The following is a 17,147-nucleotide window of genomic DNA, read 5'->3' as shown; positions in this document are numbered from 1 at the left end:
CAATAAGACAGACTGCAGATCTAGAGACTGAACTTCCATGTGAAGAAATAAAGCACTGTAAATCATTTGGATCTGTTTTTCTGCCTCCCCAACAGAGTCCCCACCTGTTCACGCTGGGTTTCTCCCTCCTCAAATGCTGTCTATAGTGGGTGGAGTGATACCATCTCAGCAGGGGATCACTATGAGCCCAGTGCAGCCTGCCAGTTCTCTGCTGCCGGTAGGACGCGTCACTGGAATCGAAATGCAACAGTCTCTAATACCAGGTAGGCTTATAGTGACTCAATGTACTCAGTTGCATACATTTTTTTTGTTGATTTGATTCTTCTTAAATGTCTCACTTTTTTTAGGTGTCGCTTCAGTCACCATCAGTATCCCCTCAATGTCACAACCCATTTCTCTCACTCCACCTCGTAATATCCTCAACAGGGGAGGTAACTTCCAACATGTTTTTACCGCTTGAATGTAGAAATCTTTGAATCTGATTTAAGTTAGCTGAATGTTATGCCATTGAGACAAAATGTATTTTGTTTCCTATTTTTCAGTTCCTCATATCGCCAAAGTGATTTCACTAGTGAAAGCCCCTCCAGGTGTGTCAGGGGGAGCTCCGAGGAGGCCATCCCCAGTGAAGGGTAGGGGAAGTGGGCTGGAGGACAGGGAGGTGCTGGGGAAGCAGCTGGACCACTCTGTAGAATGTTTAAAGATCAATGACGCAGACGGGAACTCTGATGAGGAGGACGAAGACAACGAAGAAGGTGATGTTGAAGACGAGAGTCTGACATCTCTCCTCAATGAGATCGTCTTCCTCAACCAGCAGATTACCACAGACGACAACAGCAGCCCCAGAGGTCTTCCAGTGGTCACCCACAAACCACCCACTGAGTCTGGGGAGGTTGGGACGGACCGGTCCTTACCACCACCACCGCAGGCAGAGAAGGAAATCATCAGAAATGGAGATGATGAGCGCTCCCTCAGCCCCTTGTTCCTGAGACTTGACGAGGACCTTCTGGGGCTCAAAGAGGGCCAGGGCCAGGATGAGGCTTCCAAAGGCCCAGGCCTGCCAGGGCCACAGGCAGAGGACCTTAAAGTGGGTTTTGGAACCAACGAGAAACCATCAGAGACAGGTTCTGCTCCTGCTCCGATTGTCAATGGGCACAGCCCACAAGGACCAGCATGCACTGCAAAAGGTCACGGTGCACTTCAAAAGGCGCTGACGCCACCGCCGCTGCTGCAGATGAAAGTTGGCGTGGCCAAGGTGCTGGAGTCCAATGATAAGCCGGGGGATGCCCTGGCCCTGCCCCCGCTACTGCAGATGAGGCCAATGCCGAGGCTAGCCCCACTAGGACTAAAGAACAACCCTCAGACGTAGAACTAAGAACTAACTAACTTAGGGTCAATGTTGTAGCCATCTCTCCTCAAGACCCTCACTCACATGGGTCGTAGTCATTGGTCACCAAACGGACAAAAACAGACTGAAACAGGGTTGGACTACTACCTGAACTTGTCCAATAAGAAATGTTCATTTTCGTTTTCTGTTGCGCCACGGTGTGCTATAATAAATATGACCCTTATGTGGCTCAACCAATCAGGGATAACTACATTTAATGGTCCAATGTAGCCATTTTATCTCTGTCAAATCATTTCTGGGTAACAATTAAGCAGTTTACAGTGATTGTTTTCAATTAAAATGGAAAAATAAACAAAAATAGCTTCTTAGCAAAGAGCAATTTCTTAAGCAAATTTGCGAGGACTATCTGGGAGTGGGGAGGGGAAAACTGAAAACAACCGGTTATTGGTCTATTGACTTATTTACCGCCTGGTGACGTCACCCCATCCCACCAAAACAGGTAGAAATGTATTTTCCAACCGCTCTTACACTAAAAGTGCATTATCAGAATTTTCACAATTTCACAGTATTAGTTCAACCTCATAGTGTGGAAATATATCTAAAACACAGGAAAATCACGTTATTTATGTCTTCTGCACATTTATTTTGTTTTATAAGCGGCACTACCTAACGTGCCTATCGGAAATCCAAAGATGTTTGTTTGTATCTATATATACTTGTATCTATATATTGACTTGAAATGCAAAGACTGACATGACACTGTTCTGACAGTCAGGAGTCATGTTTTTCTCTTCGAATCTTTGTTATCTAGGCTAGTATTCATGAAGTGCAGAATAAGAGTACACAATATATACAAAAGTATGTGGACACCCCTTCAAATTAGTGGATTCGGCTAGTTCATCCACACCAGTTGCTGACAGGTGTATAAAATCGAGCACACAGCCATGCAATCTCCATAGACAAACATTGGCAGTAGAATGGCTCAGTGACTTTCAACGTGGCACCGTCATAGGATGCCTCCTCTTCAACAAGTCAGTAAGTCAAATGTCTGCCCTGCTAGAGCTGCCCCAGTCAACTAAGTGCTGTTATTGTGAAGTGGAAACATCTAGGAGCAACAACGGCTCAGCTGTGAAGTGGTAGACCACACAAGCTCACAGAACAGGACCGCTGAAGTGTGTAGCGAGTAAAGATCGTCTGTCCTCAGTTGCAACACTCACTACTGAGTTCCAAACTGCCTCTGAAAGCAATGTCAGCACAATTACTGTTAGTTGGGAGCTTCATAAAATGGGTTTCCATAGCCAAGCAGCCGCGCACAAGCCTAAGATCACCATGTGCAATGCCAAGCGTCGGCTGGAGTGGTGTTAAGCTCGCCGCCATTGGACTCTGGAGCAGTGGAAACGCATTCTCTAGAGTGATGAATCACGCTTCACCATCTGGCAGTCCGACGGACTAATCTGGGTTTGGCGGATGCCAGGAGAACGCTACCTGCCCCAATGCATAGGTTGGTGGAGGAGTAATAATGGTCTGCGGTTGTTCTTCATGGTTTGGGCTAGGCCCCTTAGTTCCAGTGAAGGAAAATCTTGTTTTCACCTTTGTGTCAACAGTTTGGGGAAGGCCCTTTCCTGTTTCAGCATGACAATGCGCACGTGCACAAAGCGAGGTCCATACAGAAATAGTTTGTCGATCGGTGTGGAAGAACTTTACTTGCCTGCACAGAGCCCTGACCTCAACCCCATCGAACACCTTTGGGATGAATTGGAACGCCGACTGCGAGACAGGCCTAATCGCCCAACATCAGTGCCCGATCTCACTAATGCTCTTGTGGCTGAATGGAAGCAAGTCCCTGCAGAAATGTTCCAACATTTAGTGGAAAGCCTTCCCAGAAGAGTGGAGGCTGTTATAGCAGCAAAGGGGGGACCAACTCCACATTAATGCCCATTATTTTGGAATTAGATGTTCGATGAGCAGGTGTCCACATACTTTTGGTCACGTAGTGTATCTAGAATCAGTTTAGCCTTTTAGATCATAAGGAATAAGCTGACAAGGATCTGACACTTAAATACGGGCCCTGATCTGTTGCTTTTCTTCCCCTTATTTTAAGGAGGAGATGCAGTGAATTTCGCATAATATTAAGCTACCAGGAACTCTGTAGATTTTAAGGGTGTCCAGTATGTTCTGGTTTTAGAGTATATTTGTTCCATCAAAGCAAGATGATCTGTAGACAGACAGCTGATGGTGCTGATGCTGTTTGTGTTCATAGTACTATACTGTACTGTTGAAAGTATATGACTGTTTCAGAGGCCCTGTCTCCATATTGGAGTAGAGTAGGCCCTGTCTCATATATCTTTGTGTTTGATGCAAGGAAAGTTCTCGGTCGTAGTGAATTTAAGCCTTAAAGGTTAAGGGACATTTTCATCTGTTTTTGTATGGCACACTGTTTGCTACACTAACCACTGTGTGCACTGCAGACAACAAATCTCAACATAGGAAACTTAATAAGCAATATCCTAATAGGTCCCTGTAGGATGGATAGGTCATTGAATCTGCAGTCCTTGTGACCTTTCTAAGAGCAGCTTTACTTGTTCACTGATGTGTGTAATAATCAGACCCTGACATTCACTATATAATGGGGGTAGAAATGACTGTCCCAAATGGCACACTATTCCCAATATAGTGCACTACTTTTGGTAAACAATAGTGCACTTTATATGGAATAGGGTGCCATTTGAGGGAAAATGGATTCAATGTTAAATTGGGGGAAATGTCATTGCTGTAATTATTTTTATGCTGCTAAGAGGTAAAGCTTGCAGAATTAAAAGCCAACTCTCTTGTTAAACTGCATCAATACTTTTTGCTAGAAGCATGAAGTGTAGATTGAATTTCTGTATAAAGTATAAAATACATTTCTTAATAATAATAATAGGCCATGTAAATAATTAATTTTTTCCACTTTTAAGACGATGGTTGTTTTTTTCTGATAATAGAGTCGTTTTTGTAAAGGTATTTCTGATATTTTTACATGGTATCAATAATCGTTATGTTTAGGATGTTGGTATAAGAGAAAGGAAGACTCCTTGAAATAAAATCTAACAATGAATGTGGGCTGCCTAGATATACGTTTCTGAAGCAGTTACATTATGTTATATGATTTGAGTAGTAATGTTACTTTAAAGATTAAGTGACTTACTATAACTCTACATCTTACTTGGGACATGTATGAAAAGCTATTACAGGAATATTGTGAAAGAACATGCATGGGTAACTGATTGTTAAAATGCTAAGTAATCCTGTCATGTTGGTTTCATTTGCCCTTTTTAAATATGTGGAAGGAGAGAGAGATCTGACATTTTCCCAATCGACCCATGGGATCTAATGGCAAACAAATGACCTTATTCATTACCGGACAATGTCTTTATTTCCCATATGAAATAGAATTCATAGCAATGTCTGTCCCAAATGGCACCCCATTGTCTATATAGTGCACTATTTTTGACCAAAGCCCTATGGGCCCTGGCCAAAAGTAGTGCACTGTAAAGGGAATGGGGTGCCATTTGGGACGTAGCCATGATCTTTTCTTCTGACGTTATATGATGCCATGGTGTGATAAACAGCTGTGAACAAAGTTGCAGAACACTGAAGAGGTTCTCTCAAGTACAGCTGCATTCTTCAAGGGTAAGTGTTGATCAGAACTATCTCCCTGTTACGTCAGTTCTATTATATATATTTCAGTTATATTTCTTCTAAGTTATCTAGAAGTTTGCTCAAAGTTGTTTATGAATGTTAGAATGAAGACATTTATTTTGCTTGTTATTGTTACAAAAGCATGTGATTTCATATCAGAAATTAGAATATTACTCTAGACTAGAGTATGTTTTTCCTTGTGTATTGACATTTTATTATAAACGTGATTTGACAGATGACTTAAATTTGTAATTGTTTGATCTGACACATTTATTCAATTATCAGTTGATACAGGAACTGTTGAAAGGAACATGTCTGAAAAGTACTCCTTCCCCAGATGGTTATTGCTAAGAAACAGCACATCGTCGATTATTGAAGACCTTTCCCTGCCCTTAGTCCCCTTCGAGGACTGCAGCTCAACCCGCAACTACGCTGCAACCATCATTCCCCCATTCTACCATACCCTCTCACTGCTCGGTATCTTTGGAAACATCTGTAGCCTGGTGATCTGCCTCAAACCATCTCGACCTTGGAGTATCGGCTCCATCGGAGTACTGAACCTATCTCTGTGTGACCTAGCCTACCTGGCCTCCATACCGCCCAGGGCTGTCTATGTAAGTGAGAACTATGACTGGAGCATGGGCAGTTCACTGTGCATCCTGAGTAATGTACTCCACTTTGTAGGTCTGACCTCCAGCACCATGTTTATCTGTGCTGTCAGCACCGACCGCTTCCTGGCTATTGTCTTCCCACTCGAGACCCGGATGGTCCGCACCCCCCGCAACGCTGCCCTGGTCTCCCTGCTCCTATGGGCCATTACATGCCTGCTCATTTACCTCAGCTATCCTAACATCAACTACAGGGTGCAGAAGAGCGGCAACCGCTACTGTGGAACTGTGGTAACCTCAAAGTTCAGGTCCAGTGCAATCACCTATAATCTGTTGTCCTACTACTCTGTGCAGGTATCTGTTCCCTTGCTCCTCATCATCCCTTCCTATGTGAAGATTATAGCCAGGATGAGGCAGTCACGGCAGCAGTGGGCTGCAGGCAACATGCAGGACAAGACCATCTGGCTGATTGCAGTTTTCATAGCCAATTTCTTTGTGTGCTGGGTACCAGGGCAGTTGCTCCATATAATAGCTTGCATCATCTTCTTCACCCTATATGACCACACTAATACGTGTATGGTGGCCAATGTGGTGAACCTTCTAGTGGAGTCCTCCCAGTTACTCTACTGCCTCAATGCTATTCTGGATCCCTTTATTTTCCACATCCAAGAGGGGCTTTGGGAGCTGGTCAGTAAAGCACTAGAGTCTGTTGGTTGTGGAGTCTGTTGGTGGAGGAATTATGCATGTAGTGGAATGAAACATTTTGGAGGACCCCCTTCAGTCAGTGTAGTCCAACTGAGCTGAGATGAAATTTGCTTTTAGATGCATTTCGTCTGCTGTTTGAGAGATTCTGAGAAAATGTAGGCAATGATGCATGTATTTAGCCTGGTTGCCAGTCGCTGTTCAGCTATTACATTCCAGACGGGGCTTTCTTCTAATATGAATATTTGAACATCTGTTTTTTTCAATCATTTATTTGTTTTGGTAACATTTTTACAAGTATGTGGTACATTTTCACAACTCTTAATACAAAACTCAAACAGGCAGTTTTTAAACATCAAGCACATTTTCATTTTCAAAATCAGTCACTTTTTCATCAAACTTAATCAGTTTCATCAAGAAATACATGTTTCAAATTGCAATACATGTTCATATAAAGTACTTGCCTTTCACAATGCAATGCTCGCATTACTTTTGATATGATTGTCTTTTCATTTGTTAAAATACCTTTCTCTTACTTAATCCAACTGCTCTTAATAGATAATCACTTTGTCTACTATATACAGATTTTGAGAATAATAGAATGGAAATGTAAAGTATGATTTATATATATATATGACAGCTTTGCACACTCTTGGCATTCTCTCAACCAGCTTCATGAGGTAGTCACCTGGAATGCATTTCAATTCCAGATAGCGCTAACCCTTTGGCACATGACACAGAGTACAAGGAGTAGAACGAAAGTTAGTCCGACTGGTACCAAGACTAGCATGCATTCGTGTCTGGGAAACATTAAATATATTGTCAATGTCACTTCCCACACAAAGCCATGTTTGTTAAATTGAGGTCTAAGTAATGTAAAAAGTTAACTAAAACACTTAAGTTATGTGTTTGTCAGTGTAATGCCTGTAAATGAAAAGGTAAATAAAAGGTTAGAAAATAAAATATTCGAAAATTGTTTTACAATGTGACTAGAATTCTCTGTGTTTACATTTAAATTACTAAAACGCTCCATTCAACAATGTTTTCTTTCAAATGTTGCATTCTAGTGGAGAGGACTAAAACCAATTTACTGTAAAAGGGACAAGCTGCACATGAAATGGAGTGGGACAATTTCAACCACTAGATGGCGACATTGACTTGGTGAGCTGCTGCTGGTGAGATCTGGATCAGATTGCTTGTCCAAAGTAATCAACAGATTACTGTCAAATGTTGACGCTTGCAACTAGGCGAGACTGTGAGGTCTGCCCTGACAGTTCTGCCCCAAACTTCTCAACAACGGGAAAGTAAAAGCTATACGTGTCGCAAGCGGTGGTCATTCAACCCTGCATGGAATAACCAGAAAAAGATTGATAGCAGTGGCAAGGTAGCTAGCAAGCTGGCCTGTCACTGACAGTGTTTGGGGGCTATGCACAACTAGGCTGGACAATAGAACGACGTTAGCAAGCTAGCTAGGTACTGTAGGCTAACGTAAATTACATGTTAGTAGTAGGCAAAAGCACTGGGGATATTCTTCTTGAGCATGTGGTTTAGCTAACGTCAGTATCTTTCTTGCCCATTGTGGGGACGCAAGAGACAGCTGGGACATTGGCTGAAAGCTTGGCTAGCTAGCTAACCAACTGGTATTGTGCCGCAGACCCCAACCCAGATCCAGTTTCACCAATGATTGGCAGTTCTCGTCGCGGAGGGTGCAATGACACAAGACGAGGAGCCGCGGCGTGACTGACAGTCTTCTGGAACCCGACCATCGAAGTAGCTAGCTACTACTGTTGACAATCTGGGAACATGGACAAATGCATCCAGAGAAGTATCCCTCTCCCTGGATCAGAATGTAATGCAAGAAGGACGGATAGTGCGGAAAAGCTTTCTAGGCAGAGCAGGGCATATATGAACGGGAACCGCACACATCATGCCAACAGAGCACGCAACTCATTGAACCAGAAGGAAGCATGACAGCATATTAATGTTTATTTTATCTATGTATTTATTTTGCTGAATAAGACATGGTTTTGTCTGGCTATCACCACTGGTTCCCAGATTTTATGTACTAGTTCTATCAACCGATGTCTGAGAATTTAGATTTCAAGATGACGGTAGAGGGTTCCACAATAAAGAGTCGGATCAAAAATCTTCTCCGCTCGCCATCTATCAAATTAAGAAGGAATAAAGATCGGAACAACAAAGAGAATCTCAGTAACAAGGTATGTATCTGACATGGATAGGAACAGTAGTAGACCATTATAACAAGCTCGTAGGTTTGCTATCAAACACAACCAGCGACCTTCCAGGCAAAATCACGATAATGTTTAAAGGCCTAATTGAAATAGCATTTATCTACCGGTAAAATGAAATGCTCAGTACATTGCTTTCTAGTGGAAATAATTGTCTGGCTCCTCATAGAGTCCAGAAACCTTACATATTTAGGGAAGTGTGTCACTGATCATAAACCAAAAACATGTTATTGGACATTGCAGGCTTGTTCCCCCATGTAGCAGCAACCCCGTGGAGGTTGTTCATAGCATAAATCCTCATCCCTCATAGTAGCCTAGTTCTGCAGTCAACTCCATATCTTCATGAAATGTATCTCACACTCTGTTGAATTTGTTATAACTGTAGTGTATTACTAACCTAATTGCAGTTAGTGATTCCTATGGACAAAGGCTAGGATATTTGCAACTGTAAGTTGATTATATAGGAGAACTGTTTGCTCCCTTGGTGTTCACATGAGAAAATGGCATGTGACACACATGGCATGTGACACCTACCTCTCACAGACAGACAGCTGTGATCCTTCCATTCACATGTAGGCTACAAGCGATCTGTGTTTTATCTTTCACACAGACACACACACGTGAGGTGTGCCTGACTGAATCCCCTAAAAAGCAATGAAGAAAAAAACCATTAGCCAAGTTCAGCTGATAACAATAACGATGATTCTTATAGATAGGCTAATTCTCCATCTGTGACAATAATACTGTACATTGAAGTTTAAGTCCATGAATGTAATCAATATGACAAACTCTCATGTATAGGAATTCCCCCCTCTCTTCCATGAAGCTCACTCACTCACTGTGTCAAATACAATTTTATTTGCCACATACTTTGTAAACAACAGGTGTAGACTAACAGTGAAATGCTTACTTACTGGTCCTTTCCAAATCAAATTGTATTTGTCACATGCACCTAATACAGCAGGTATAGACCAATAAATACTGACATGAGGAATAAATCCACAGTGAATAACAAAGAATAAAAAATAACATGACTATATAGGGAGTAACAGTATCGAGTCGATGTGCAAGGATACGAGGTAATTGAGGTAGCTACACTATATATACAAAAGTATGTGGACACCCTTTCAATTTAGTGGATTCGGCTATTTCAGCCACACCTGTGGCCGACAGGTGTATAAAATCGAGCACACAGCCATGCAATCTCCATAAACAAACATTGGCAGTAAAATGGCCTTACTGAAGAGCTCAGTGACTTTCAACGTGGCAGCGTCATAGGATGCCAACTTTCCAACAAGTCAGTTTGTCAAATTTCTGCCCTTCCAGAGCTGCCCCGGTCTACTGTAAGTGCTGTTATTGGGAACTGGAAACGTCTAGGAGCAACAACAGCTCAGCCGCGAAGTGGTAGGCCACACAAGCTCACAGAATGGGACCGCTGAATGCTGAAGAGCATAGCGCGTAGAAATCGTCTTTCCTTGGTTGCAACACTCAATACCGAGTTCTAAACTGCCTCTGGAAGCAATGTCAGCACAATAACTGTTCATTGAGAACTTCATGAAATGGGTTTCCATGGCCAAGCAGCCGCACACAAGCCAAAGATCACCATGCGCAATGATAAGCGTCGGCTGGAATGGTGTAAAGCTCGCCGCCATTGGACTCTGGAGCAGTGGAAACGCGTTGTTTCGAGTGACGCTTCACCATCTGTCAGTCCGACAGACTAATCTGGGTTTGGCGGATGCCAGGAGAACTCTACCATAGTGCCAACTGTAAAGTTTGGTGAAGGAGGAATAATGGTCTGGCGCTGTTTTTCATGGTTCGGGCTAGGCCCCTTAGTTCGAGGGAAGAGAAATCTTAACGCTACATCATACAATGACTTTCTAGACGATTCTGTGCTTCCAACTTTGTGGCAACAGTTTGGGGTAGGCCCTTTCCTGTTACCACATTACAATGCCCCCGTGCACAAAGCGAGGTCCATACAGAAATGATTTGTCGAGATCGGTGTGGAAGGACTTGACTGCCCTGACCTCAACCCCATTGAACACCTTTGGGATGAATTGGAACGCCGACTGCGAGCCAGGCCTAATAGCCCAACATCAGTGCCCGACCTCACTAATGCTCTTGTGGCTGAATTGTAGCAAGTCCCCGCAGCAACATCTAGTGGAAAGCCTTCCCAGAAGAGTGGAGGCTGTTATAGCAGCAAAAGGGGGACCAACTCCATGTTAATGCCTATGATTTTGGAATTAGATGTTCTATGAGCAGATGTCCACATACTTTTGATAATGTGTAGGGCTGTGGCGGTCACGAAATTTCGTCAGCCGGTGATTGTCAAGAAAGTAACTGTCGGTCTCATGGTAATTGACCGGTAATTAACAAACACATTTAGCATCTCCTGGCTTCCACACACAGCCTACAAGCCACTGATGCAGGCCTTTGGAACATCTACGTTTTAAAAAAGTTAAATAAATCCATGTAATATAGCCAACACCTTCACAATAAATCCATTATTTATTTTAGACAGGTTTAAAGAAACATGATATGAAGAAAAGTCTTCAGTAGTAGTCTATTTCAGAAGAACAGAATAGCATACTCTGAGTTGTCCTTATGTTAGGTCCTGATCTGGCTATGCCATATTGCTGTGGGCTACACTAGTTCATTTAGCAGACAAGATTTGGTTAGAATTCAGTGGCATTATTTTATATTATTTTATTGTATGATGAATACAATTGAACAAAGCTGAATAAAATAGAAAGGATATTTTCACCAAACAATTTGAGGGAGTTCACACATGCGGCTATTCTGTGTTGAGCAGTTAACAAAGAAATAGGTTCTCCTACAGTGGCTTGCGAAAGTATTCACCCCCCTTGGCATTTTTCCTATTTTGTTGCCTTACAACCTGGAATTATAATGGATTTTTGGGGGGTTTGAATCATTTGATTTACACAACATGCCTACCACTTTGAAGATGCAAAATATTTTTTCTTGTGAAACAAACAAGAAATAAGACAACAAAAAAACAGAACTTGAGCGTGCATAACTATTCACCCCCCCCCCCCCCCCCCCCCCCAAAGTCAATACTTTGTAGAGCCACCTTTTGCAGCAATTACAGCTGCAAGTCTCTTGGGGTATGTCTCTATAAGCTTGGCACATCTAGCCACTGGGATTTTTGTCCATTCTTCAAGGCAAAACTGCTCCAGCTCCTTCAAGTTGGATGGGTTCCGCCGGTGTACAGCAATCTTTAAGTCATACCACATATTCTCAATTGGATTGAGGTCTGGGCTTTGACTAGGCCATTCCAAGACATTTAAATGTTTCCCCTTAAACCACTCGAGTGTTGCTTTAGCCTTTGTCCTGCTGGAAGGTGAACCTCCGTCCCAGTCTCAAATCTCTGGAAGACTGAAACAGGTTTCCCTCAAGAATTTCCCTGTATTTAGCGCCATCCATCATTCTTTCAATTCTGACCAGTTTCCCAGTCCCTGCCGATGGAAAAACTTCCCCACAGCATGATGCTGCCACCACCATGCTTCACTGTGGGGATAGTGTTCTCGGGGTGATGAGAGGTGTTGGGTTTGCGCCAGACATAGCGTTTTCCTTGATGGCCAAAAGCTCAATTTTAGTCTCATCTGACCAGAGTACTTTCTTCCATATGTTTGCTTATTTTTTTCTTTAAGCAATGGCTTTTTTTCTGGCCACACTTCCGTAAAGCCCAGCTCTGTGGCGTGTATGGCTTAAAGTGGTCCTATGGACAGATACTCCAAACTCCGCTGTGAAGCTTTGCAGCTCCTTCAGGGTTATCTTTGGTCTCTTTTTTGCCTCTGATTAATGCCCTCCTTGCCTGGTCCGTGAGTTTTGGTGGGCGGTCCTCTCTTGTCAGGTTTGTTGTGGTGCCATATTCTTTAAATTTTTTAATAATGGATTTATTGGTGCTCCGTTGGATGTTCAAAGTTTCTGATATTCTTTTATAACCCAACCCTGATCTGTACTTCTCCACAACTTTGTCCCTGACCTGTTTGGAGAGCTCCTTGGTCTTCATGGTGCCGCTTGCTTGGTGGTGCCCCTTACTTAGCGGTGTTGCAGACTCTGGGGCCTTTCAGAACAGCTGTATATACAGTGGGGAAAAAAAGTATTTAGTCAGCCACCAATTGTGCAAGTTCTCCCACTTAAAAATATGAGAGAGGCCTTTAATTTTCATCATAGGTACACGTCAACTATGACAGAAAAAATTAGATTTTTTTTCTCCAGAAAATCACATTGTAGGATTTTTAATGAATTTATTTGCAAATTATGGTGGAAAATAAGTATTTGGTCACCTACAAACAAGCAAGATTTCTGGCTCTCACAGACCTGTACCTTCTTCTTTAAGAGGCTCCTCTGTCCTCCACTCGTTACCTGTATTAATGGGACCTGTTTGAACTTGTTATCCGTATAAAAGACACCTGTCCACAACCTCAAACAGTCACACTCCAAACTCCACTATGGCCAAGACCAAAGAGCTGTCAAAGGACACCAGAAACAAAATTGTAGACCTGCACCAGGCTGGGAAGACTGAATCTGCAATAGGTAAGCAGCTTGGTTTGAAGAAATCAACTGTGGGAGCAATAATTAGGAAATGGAAGACATACAAGACCACTGATAATCTCCCTCGATCTGGGGCTCCACGCAAGATCTCACCCCGTGGAATCAAAATGATCACAAGAACGGTGAGGACCTAGGGGGGACCTAGTGAATGACCTGCAGAGAGCTGGGACCAAAGTAACAAAGCCTACCATTAGTAACACACTACGCCACCAGGGACTCAAATCCTGCAGTGCCAGATGTGTCCCCCTGCTTAAGCCAGTACATGTCCAGGCCCGTCTGAAGTTTGCTAGAGCGCATTTGGATGATCCAGAAGAGGATTGGGAGAATGTCATATGGTCAGATGAAACCAAAATAGAACTTTTTGGTAAAAACTCAACTCGTCGTGTTTGGAGGATAAAGAATGCTGAGTTGCATCCAAAGAACACCATACCTACTGTGAAGCATGGGGGTGGAAACATCATGCTTTGGGTCTGTTTTTCTGCAAAGGGACCAGGACGACTGATCCGTGTAAAGGAAAGAATGAATGGGGCCATGTATCGTGAGATTTTGAGTGAAAACCTCCTTCCATCAGCAAGGGCATTGAAGATGAAACGTGGCTGGGTCTTTCAGCATGACAATGATCCCAAACAACCCGCCCGAGCAACGAAGGAGTGGCTTCGTAAGAAGCATTTCAAGGTTCTGGAGTGGCCTAGCCAGTCTCCAGATCTCAACCCCATAAAAAATCTTTGGAGGGAGTTGAAAGTCCGTGTTGCCCAGCGACAGCCCCAAAACATCACTGCTTTAGAGGAGATCTGCATGGAGGAATGGGCCAAAATACCAGCAACAGTGTGTGAAAACCTTGTGAAGACTTACAGAAAACGTTTGACCTGTGTCATTGCCAACAAAGGGTATATAACAAAGTACTGAGAAACTTTTGTTATTGACCAAATACTTATTTTCCACCATAATTTGCAAATAAATTCATTAAAAATCCTACAATGTGATTTTCTGGGGAAAAAAATCTCATTTTATCTGTCATAGTTGACGTGTACCTATGATGAAAATTACAGGCCTCTCATCTTTTTAAGTGGGAGAACTTGCACAATTGGTGGCTGACTAAATAATTTTTTCCCCCACTGTATACTGAGATCATGTGACAGATCATGTGACACTTAGATTGCACACAGGTGGACTTTATTTAACTAATTATGTGACTTCTGAAGGTAATTGGTTGCACCAGATCTTATTTAGGGGCTTCATAGCAAAGGGGTTGAATACAAACGCACGCACCACTTTTCCGTTATTTATATTTTAGAATTTTTTTCATTTCACTTCACCAATTTGTACTATTTTGTCTATGTCCATTACATGAAATCCAAATAAAAATCCATTGAAATTAGAGGTTGTAATGCAACAAAATAGGAAAAACGCCAAGGGGGCTGAATACTTTTGCAAGACACTGTATATGCTTAATTTAGAGGTATTAATGTAACTAGTAGTTCTACAAATGTTGGGCTATATGTTTAGATGTTTAATACATTGTAAGGCTGCATGATGAGACTCTAATGATGATTTGAAACAAGTCGCTTGAAAGGCATGAGTTCTGCTTTGTTTTTTGCGCAGAGGATCTTTCTCACAGGCTACAAGTGAAGACAGACACTTCCGTCACGCAAATGCGCACGTCCTTATCCAATTCTGAGGTGCATATTGAAGATATTGGAAGAACTGTCCACATTTACTTTTCGTCAGCCAACAAGAGGAGTAGGCCTAACGAACAGCACAAGCACTAGCCTTTGTCAGTCTACTATCCCCCATAGTACAAAAGTCGACCTATTCTATTCTGTGCGAGAAATAAATATTCCAAACATAGTCTGGGACAGTTGTCGGATGCGATAGATCCCAAATCAATACAACCAATAGCATGAAAAATATATATATATTACGCAATGAGGCTGACGCGACAGATCAGAACGTTTAGCTTAAAATGTGATAAACTACTAGGCTATTTCTTCACATTATAAGCACGGCAGTAGGCTATAAGCGCGAATGTTCCATTAGCCGTAAAACACCATTATCAAAAGTGACTGCAAATGCAATTGTGCATGTGATGCTTTTTTATGGTGAAAATGATCTTCCCCAAACTTGAAACTCACGCGCTGCTTAAGTATGCCAGTTAGGCTCTACACCCCTTGTAAAGCGGATTAATGTGCTTATTTTAAGAACTTATTTGGCCACTTTAGTTGTGATACAAACCTTATCAAAACATATAGGCCTATGGGCTAAGCTACATGAGGTGTCGTAAAAAAAAGGCAATGTTTCTTGCCTTATGCTGGGCATCATTCACAAGTGATAATATGTAATTCAAAAGTGAAAGGCTAATATTGTCACCCATCAGACTATTCTTGATTTAATCTTGTCTTTACATATACTAAATAATATATGTGTGAAATTTGTTTTGATTTAGAATGGACCATTATCATGCACCTGTCTCAACAGGGGCAGCGGAAAAATCATGTCATCTATACACTTAAATAGTGAAAGGAGGACACTTTTCCCGTGGTTCATTTTCATGCCAGCCAGGTAGGCTATACTCCTGTTGTAAATAGAAGCAATGTGCTTAATATTAGGAAAGTTGAGAAATAAATATAGTAGGCCTAGCCTATAGAAAGCTGATGGGATCCTCCTCTTTAATAAAGGCCATCACTCTGTTTTCTCATGCAATTGCATAGCTTATAGAAATGTTGCGCAACATGAGCTCATGGGCTCTCATGAGAGAATGCCAAGAGTGTGCAAAGCTGTCAAGGCAAAAGGTGGCTATTTGAAGAATCTCACATTTCTAAATATATTTTGATTTGGTTAACACTTTTTTGGTTACTACATGATTCCATATGTGTTATTGCATAGTTTTGATGTCTTTACTATTATTCTACAATGTAAAAAAATAGTAAAAATAAAGACAAACCCTTGAATGAGTAGATGTGTCCAAACTTTTGACTGGTACTGTATATGGATGATTTATAAAGCCAGGCACATTTAATAGTTAGGCTATTGATTATATAATAATTAAGTTGGGGTTTCCTCTCTCCTCACTTTTCTTAGACAATAAGGCAAGGGCTGTTTTCTCGTCACCTCATTCTCCTGCTGCCTCCGCCGCATTGTTCTCATCACCAATATGCTGGTTAACTTTGCTATTATGCACATAGCAACATGGTCTAGGAAAAGGCGGCAATACAAAAGCACACTGATGTGTTTCAGAACCGCGGACAGCGACCACTATCCAACACGGGAGAAAGCGAATTTGTTATAAAATAATATTATTTTTATTTAGTGTTGCAACATTGTTCTTATGTAATATAACCATATACAATTTCAGTAGCACTGTGCCATCTCCACGGTCTCCACAATGGATTAGTCCACTCAGACAGGTGTCTTGTACACCATGATATACAGTGAGGGAAAAAAGTATTTGATCCCCTGCTGATTTTGTACGTTTGCCCACTGACAAAGAAATGATCAGTATATAATTTTAATGGTACGTTTATTTGAACAGTGAGAGACAGAAAAACAACAAAAAACTCCAGAAAAACGCATGTCAAAAATGTTATAAATTGATTTGCATTTTAATGAGGGAAATAAGTATTTGACCCCCTCTCAATCAGAAAGATTTCTGGCTCCCAGGTGTCTTTTATACAGGTAACGAGCTGAGATTAGGAGCACACTCTTAAAGGGAGTGCTCCTAATCTCAGTTTGTTACCTGTATAAAAGATACCTGTCCACAGAAGCAATCAATCAATCAGATTCCAAACTCTCCACCATGGCCAAGACCAAAGAGCTCTCCAAGGATGTCAGGGACAAGATTGTAGACCTACACAAGGCTGGAATGGGCTACAAGACCATCGCCAAGCAGCTTGACAACAGTTGGTGCGATTATTTGCAAATGGAAGAAACACAAAAGACCTGTCAATCTCCCTCAGCCTGGGGCTCCATGCAAGATCTCACCTCGTGGAG

The 17,147-nt window shown here is 42.1% G+C and overlaps 3 protein-coding genes across 3 annotated transcripts in view; all 3 read left to right on the top strand.

Moving 5' to 3' along the window:
• The window catches only part of LOC311145428 (uncharacterized protein), a 38,950-nt gene extending 37,332 nt beyond the window's left edge, over window positions 1-1,618 (top strand). Inside the window, exons 24-26 of the mRNA XM_084181665.1 lie at window positions 96-263; window positions 348-431; window positions 543-1,618. Coding sequence (XP_084037791.1) covers window positions 96-263; window positions 348-431; window positions 543-1,366 — 1,076 coding nt within the window. The 3' untranslated portion in view covers window positions 1,367-1,618. The remainder of the gene's footprint in view (window positions 1-95; window positions 264-347; window positions 432-542) is intronic.
• Window positions 1,619-5,337: 3,719 nt separating this feature from the next.
• Window positions 5,338-6,438, top strand: LOC311145642 (type-1 angiotensin II receptor-like; the record flags this gene model as incomplete). Its single annotated transcript, XM_084181909.1, has 1 exon — window positions 5,338-6,438. The coding sequence occupies one exon, from the start codon at window positions 5,338-5,340 to the stop codon at window positions 6,436-6,438; it is 1,101 nt and encodes a 366-aa protein (XP_084038035.1).
• Window positions 6,439-8,432: 1,994 nt separating this feature from the next.
• The window catches only part of LOC311145913 (mitogen-activated protein kinase-binding protein 1-like), an 81,545-nt gene continuing 72,830 nt past the window's right edge, over window positions 8,433-17,147 (top strand). Inside the window, exon 1 of the mRNA XM_084182295.1 lies at window positions 8,433-8,555. Within this exon, the coding sequence (XP_084038421.1) occupies window positions 8,442-8,555 (114 nt within the window). The 5' untranslated portion in view covers window positions 8,433-8,441. The remainder of the gene's footprint in view (window positions 8,556-17,147) is intronic.

Source organism: Coregonus lavaretus, assembly GCF_964263955.1.
Source record: "Coregonus lavaretus genome assembly, chromosome: 18".
Classification (NCBI taxonomy): Eukaryota; Metazoa; Chordata; class Actinopteri; order Salmoniformes; family Salmonidae; genus Coregonus; species Coregonus lavaretus.
Note: the sequence above shows the minus strand (reverse complement) of the source record. Positions and strands in the feature narration are given on the sequence as shown.